We start from the raw sequence: 7500 nt of genomic DNA on the forward strand, positions 1-7500 counted from the left end.
ACACTGAAATCGATAGTGATATAACTACTCTTGGAAACATTGTATGGAATGTTTAGAAAGTAATGTTTATGACAAATGTCCACGTTCGCAATCACTGGTGAATCAAATGCACAGTAACTAAAGAGGGCATTTAATGAAATGATTGCTATGAAATTAGCATTGATGTTTATATGTATATTTTCTAATTGATTTAAAACATTCCAATCCAACTTACACGGATCACCAATAACAGTTTAGTTACCCTTATTAAGGGCAGTGACGTTTTCTTTGCCAGGAAATCTAAGAAAATGGAGGCGAGAATTTGACGTCACTAGCCAAGACGGAAACACTGCACTCTGTCACTGAGGCAGACAGTCACCTGGTAATTCACATGCCAGTCATTTGTGCTCATTTGTAAACATTTTAAAAATGAAAGACAAAGGTGGAAACAGTTTTTGTTTTCTACTAAAACAGACACGTTCAGATTGGGCTTCAAGTCAGTGTTACGAAAATATCGTAATTTACTTTAATCGTCTACATACAACTTCATTTGATGCAGATTATTGTGATTTCGATTTCTTTATTAAATGAAGCATCATGTAATTCTTTCATTGGAACACCTCATCATACAATTTAGGTTTTCATTTATAATTGATAATTTGAAATAAAATAAAAAATTTTTGGATATATAAATTCACATGTTCATACTAATGTATTTGTGTTATTACAAGATGTGTTGTTTATATTTAGCCCTTTTATCCTTGAATTATCCTGGGAAAATGAACACGTTCGGATTTCCCTTGCAACAGCATTTCATATCTACATCAATGGAAAGTAACTACGGCTCTTTGATAAGAATGCTTTGTACATGGTGTTTTTACAATTGTAAAGTAAATGATTACATTACGTTACACACGCAAAAAAGTTGTTCAGTATGTAGCCTTCTCGTTAAAGGGAATGGTTAATAGTTAAAACAAATAAGTGTGCTAGGCATCAAGGACATATAGGGAAACCTTACATTATTTTTGTCCCCCTTAGAATTCGCGTTCTTTGCGTAATCCCACTGAACACAGAAAACGTGCCGCAATGTAACGGTGCTTCAGGGCCAAAGTTTCCAAAGTGATTGTCATGGTCATTTCATTATTGAAGTTGCCACCATTTAAATAATTTTGTGTTGATTATGGGTTTTGTTGCCATATATTGCTATGCTTTGTTCGACAGAATTCTCGCAGACATTCAAAACTTTTAAATCATGACCCAATGTAACATGCCTACACCTAATCCAAACCTCCAATCTCTCTGCTCCCATTCCTTCTACACTCAGAGTAACTGCCAACATCCCTCCTCCTCCTACTTATGTTCCCCCACCATCCTTCCTCCCAATCTCTCCCTACACATCCCATTCCTCACAGCTTCATCCACTTCATCACTCCTTCCTTCCCCTTGTTTCCTTCCGCTTCTCCCTGGATCCATGTGACTCTTTGTCATAACAACCCCTTCCATAGATTCTCTCCCCCTGACATTTCTCTTGAAACTGTGATCTAATCGCCCTTAGCCCAACCGCCCCGGATTTATGTTCTGTCCCCTGTAGTTTTTTGTGAATTTTGGTACATACAGATGGCTCCACATGTGGTCAGCCAGCAAGGAGGATAGTACAGGGCCCTTAAAAGAGCTCTAGCGTTTAAAAGAAACTGTTATATAAATTAACTACATCATCTAAAAGTCTATCTATGCCTGAGTTAATCCATTGTGAATCTTCTCTAATAGCTAATTGCCATCAAACAATATATTTTTATTTCAAACCTTTTCAGGACCTTTCCTTTGCAGGAATATTAATATCCGATCATTTATTTCTTGGATTTTACACGTAATAAAAAAAGGTTTTAACCAACGTTCAAGTATGTTGTGGAGAAGTAAGATTTTCTGGCATATGAACTAAATAAATTTTATTTGGAATTGCACATCAGATTAATAATGTAATAACAAGAATAACAACAATCTTACAATGCAAGAAATATTTAGAACTATACACATAAATGCTAATACTCTCTTATCCTTTTATATCACAGGTCATGTTTCATAACAATATATCATTCCATCACAATAAATGACTACAACATTAGCTACCCTCCATGGCATTATGCTTAACTTTTCGTCCAGTTTATCATAATTTTTTGCCTTGACAGACGCTAAAAATATACACAATGGCCTTTGCGGCAAGAACTGAAAAGCTTCAGAATACAAACATATAACAATGGGAAAACAGACCACGTTTTATTCACAGCAATATAAATAATTTACACAAATATTATTTATTTTGGAATGGTGTTTTACCCAACAGAAAGGAGGAATTTATGGTCTTGAAAACAATTTTGTAATTGTTTATATGAGTAGACTAAAAGTGTCCTGTCTAGGTATTTATATATCTATGAGTTGAAATTGAAATGGAAAATAATAAATATGACTTGAATGTATAAACCATTTGAAGAATCTGAATTATGTAAAGTAACCGAAAAGAACTGACATTGCACTTAAGTACTAGAAGTGTCACACACACTCAGATGCACATTACAATATGATTGATACAAATGGAATGAATGCTGTCTGTTTCAAGTGTTGAAATGGACAATGAAACAAAATGGGCATGATGTTGCGCGCACACACACACACACACACACACACACATACATATACATATATATATAGATAGATAGATAGATAGATAGATACACACACATTTATATATTTATATATATATGCACACACACACACACACACACACACACACATATATATATATATTTATATTTATATTTATATATATAGTGTTTGTGTCTTGCATTATACTTTTCATACTCTAAGAAAGTAGTCGTTTTAATGTTAATATCTGAAAGTGATAATCAGACACGAATTTGTATCAGCAAATGTACTGTAAATCTGCATTAAACTGAATTTAAACATAATCCAAAAATATCAGCTACTTTAAAAGTTCATGTATGTTTCCAAGGACAGTGATTATGAGAAGGTTTTGTATTATCTAGTCTAAAGGTAATGCCTTTAATATTTCTTATAATTTAAACATAAGATAACTTGATTGAAAAATTGAATTTTCAAGTGCTCATACCTACACAAACATCAGAAGTATATTTCTCACATCAATATCAAATCAGTAAAAAAACCACTGGAGATCAGATTATGAAAAATGGTGTACTAAAGTCTTCCCTTATTATTACCCTGCAGCTGTTTCCTATAAATAGGGGAAAGAAGCAGAATCACACTGTTTAAGGGTTTTCAGAGCTTTTGGTCCAAACCTGTAAACAAAGCTTCGTTCTGACACTGGCTGGAGAGCACCTGTTGCATAATGGTACCGAAGTCCCCTGGCAAAGTTTTCATAGCTAAGGCACTCACTCGCATGTTTGCCTGTCCTGCGTCCCCATCGCTGAGCTATGGCTGCGGGCTGGACTAAACGGAAGACACCAGATTCCTCATTTTCCCAACGAATTAGGAACGGATTAGTTGTTGGATCTTTAAGAAGGCGTACGAGGAACTCCCATGATTTAGGCCCTCGCAGTCGCTTTTTCCTGTTTGTTATTATCTTGCCCAAGAAAGGGTCAGTCTGATTATCTTTTTCGTCAACCATTTCTGGGGAGCTTTTCTGACCACTGAGGTTAAGAGGTCCATCATTTACAGACACAGTAAGTCTATCATTTTGTGAATTTGATGGAATCTCCGAAATTGGAGCTCCACCATTCACCATAACAGAACCTAAGTGCTGATTATGTACATGTAAACTGAAGTGAATCGGTGAAGTGTGGGAGTGGTATGTAGGCGGGGCCTTCACCAGCAAATGGCTGCTATGACCATTCTCTTGGGAATCCTTTCTGCTGTATTTTGGTGGTCTCTCACTCTCAACTTCATTAATCTGGAAATCAAATCAATTTTTTACATTTTGGAAGACTAGCTTATATAAATAGAACATGCTGAGGACATCAATGGTAAACTGATTTGTGTTATGTTAATATTGAACAATAAAGATAAAAGAGTATTTGAATTTATTATTGTTTTGATAATTACTATTAGTAACAGAAGCAATTCTCAAAGACCATAGTCCTTTAACACACACATTCATGTCCACACACACACATGTGCACGTGTGTGTATTTTATAGGAGCTGCCCTGCTTACAAGCTCGAATCTGAGGTAGCAGTTCTCAAATTCAAATTAGGCCTCACACTACGTGAGGCCAGATAAGAAGCACGCTGACAAGATTTTTCTCTTTCTACCTACTCCAGAAGTGTCCTTCGCTCTGCTCCCCTCCCATCTTCCCAAGACGTCTCAGCATCTCCCCAATATTTCTTCCCTCTGTCCCGAACCATCTAATTTCTACTCCCCCTCTCCTTCAGTCACATCATCTTCCACCACATTCTCTCCTACACCTACCTCCCCCTCTGCCCCTCGGACATCTATTCCCTCTTCTCCCCCTCATAAAAAGCTGTTTCTCAGACCTCCCCACTCAACTCCCCTCCAGAATATTTTGAAGATATTCAGACCTTCCTAAACATATGCTCTGCTCCCTCATCCCCCCTCCAATCCCTCTATTCCTATTTGCTCTACATTCAAAGTATTAGCCGGTATGCACCCTCCTTCTCTTCAAGTTCCCCCTGCCCATCCTCCTCCCACTCTCCCAAAAAACACCCCAATGCTCTCCTTCAGGTGTATCATCATTCCCTCCTCTTTTCATATTATCCTTCTCACTCCCACCTGGATGCTCACGTGACTACCGTATGTCGTATGTCCTTCTCTGGATCCCTCCTCTCCTGACATTTTTCCTTCACCACTTTCCCCTGTTCCATTATCTCACACTCTGGATTCTTCTCCTACTTCTCTAACTACCATTTCTGCCCCCATTACCCTCTGATTGTTTCATAATGCCTTTTCCTCATACAGCGTTCCTCTCCCTCCCTCTGATACCCTTAACATTTTTCAAATTCCTGTCGTACTCCTTTCGCTCTCTTTCCCCCTTTCACTTTCCCCTTTTTTCCTACAGTCCTCTACATCCTTTGACATTCAACACATTATATCCTAATCGTTAGTTCATTTCTACTCTTTTCGCCACTTTACTATAGTGCTATATTAAAAAATTGTGTTAAACTTTAACCATTAACCATCTACACACACACACACACATAAATATATACATACACACATATATATACATATATACAAATACACACACACACACACACACACACACATATATATATGTATATATATATGCATACATACATACATATATACACGCACATAACATATATATATATATATATATATATATATATATATATATATGTATATATATGTATGTATGTATGTATGTACATAATCACATTCGTGCCTTTACCATTGCGGTGTTTGACGAACTACTTGGTGCCTTGTTGACATTAAGTAGTTAACTGTTGCTACTGACACTAACTGATAACAATAATAATAATAATGATAATAATAATGATAATGATAATGATAATAATAATAATAATAATAATAATAATAATAATAATAATAATGATGATGATAATAATGAAATTAGAAATAATAAATATATTGAAAAAATAATATCCTGAAATCAAGAGTCATTATATCATACTGGGCTTTCAACTTACCAACAGAGGTATCTTTGGGTCTATTTTCATTAAGGGAGGTGGTTCTCTTAAATGTCTCTCTGGGTCTCTAGGTGCAATGACAGGGTGTGGAATAGACTGTGGCACTGATTGAGGAATGTGCTTCGGGCCAGTCTTGTGATGGATTGGCCGAAGTAACTCCCTCCTCAGTTGTGAAGCTGGCATCCCTGTGGGTCTTGTGATGTGGGGTTCAGTGGCTGATAAGGGTTCACTAGGCACGGAGTCGGCCACACTCTGTTGGAAGAGGCAGATTTCAATGGTATGGAGCCATGAGAATACTACAGTAGGTTCGTCCTTGCATCAGGTTACCGAGTCAATAAGTCTGTAGCTTATACCTTCACTAATTCCTGGGTAATGCTTATTGTTTGCAAATTGAAGAGGCTATAAGTATTTCCATCATTGGTTATTTATCTACATATTATTAATAAAACTCCATATAAAATTGACAGAAATTCGGTGGTTTACCATGTTTTGTGTTCATAGTAAAGCAAGTTCGTATGCATGATCGCAGTAAAATATTTTAAGAGTTAGACATTACCTGTTCAACTTCTTGATTACTGTCTTTGTATTTTTCAGGATTTGAACTCTCATCACATGGACTTGCTTCCTCTGCTATCTTGAGCGTGAAGGAATCACTTTCATCATCTTTTGCATCATCAAAGTCTTCAGATATACTAAGTGAAGCATTTTCATAATCGTCTGCCAGGGAATCTTCAGGTTCATTCTTAATTGTGTTTTCTTCAGAAGCAACCTGTTAGAAAAAAAATATTTTACAATTATGTTACAATTTTTAAATATATCATCTTGTCAAGAAAATGAGAGCTATTCATTATCTTATCTAAATTATTTGGTGGTGTGTGTTTTTGCACATGTGTGTATGTATTAGATGGGTACTATCTGGCATATATATCGTGTATTATTAAAATAATGACTACATATCCATTCTGTTTTGTAACTGCTAAAATTATGGTTCAATAATCAGGAAAATGATATAAAAGGAAACAAAAGGAAAGTGTTTCACTACCTACCAAATTTTGAAAAGTTCCATTTGTACTTGAAACATGGAAGCTGTTGTACTGCAAAGAAGAGTATTCTGTGGAATCATCCTTTGAAGAGTCACAAACTTTTTTATTCATATGCTCAACAGGCACATGTGATCTTGGTATGTGGTCACTTGAAGCGATGTGTCCAGTAATATATCCATTACTTAAAGTGGTTCCTGCATCCTGAATTCCATCAGATCTACAAGAATTCTCCTTTGCTAGATCATTTCTTTTTTCCAACTCATTTGAAGTATTTGATCTAACACCAAATTTGCCATCAGAGCTAGATCTGAAGATTTTTTCTTCTGAAGGAGATTTCAGAGGACTGTGCTCTGAGGGCCTGACTCTGGCATTGTGATCGCTTGTACCAAGGGATTGCATATGGTGTCCAGTGTCTCTTGGATGGCCTATCTGAATATCATCTTTCTTTAAGTGCTGAATGTGCTCCATCTTATGTAGAATTTTGACAGGCGCCTCATTTTGATGTAGGTGATGGACATGCTCAATTATTTGCGGACGTCTTTGAAAATCATTGTCATTTTGCCTTACATAATCCATTTCATGTGATTTTCTTTTCAAATTGATTTCTCCAGCTCTTCCTTGGTGAAAAATAGATCTTTCATCGTGTGGAAAGTTTTGAATCATTCTGTGAGATTGAGAACTTGAGCTTAATACCTCATTCATGTAGGGCATCTGCTGGACTTTTGGAATAGGTGGGCATGAACCATTATCACTGTGCTGAATTTCTTCTGAAGGGCCATAATAACTGTTGTGGCATACTCTATCTGCTTGATGCTCATG

General features: G+C 36.3%; 1 protein-coding gene across 1 annotated transcript in view; it reads right to left on the reverse strand.

Annotated features, from left to right (window-relative positions):
* Positions 1-1908: 1908 nt before the first annotated feature.
* Positions 1909-7500, reverse strand: part of LOC125032110 (broad-complex core protein-like) — an 11493-nt gene continuing 5901 nt past the window's right edge. Inside the window, exons 3-6 of the mRNA XM_047623112.1 lie at positions 6685-7500; positions 6195-6407; positions 5639-5890; positions 1909-3901 (exon numbers count right to left, since the gene is read on the reverse strand). The exon at positions 6685-7500 is cut by the window's right edge and continues 285 nt beyond it. Of these exons, the coding sequence (XP_047479068.1) occupies positions 3227-3901; positions 5639-5890; positions 6195-6407; positions 6685-7500 (1956 nt within the window). The 3' untranslated portion in view covers positions 1909-3226. The remainder of the gene's footprint in view (positions 3902-5638; positions 5891-6194; positions 6408-6684) is intronic.

Source organism: Penaeus chinensis, chromosome 14, assembly GCF_019202785.1.
Source record: "Penaeus chinensis breed Huanghai No. 1 chromosome 14, ASM1920278v2, whole genome shotgun sequence".
Classification (NCBI taxonomy): Eukaryota; Metazoa; Arthropoda; class Malacostraca; order Decapoda; family Penaeidae; genus Penaeus; species Penaeus chinensis.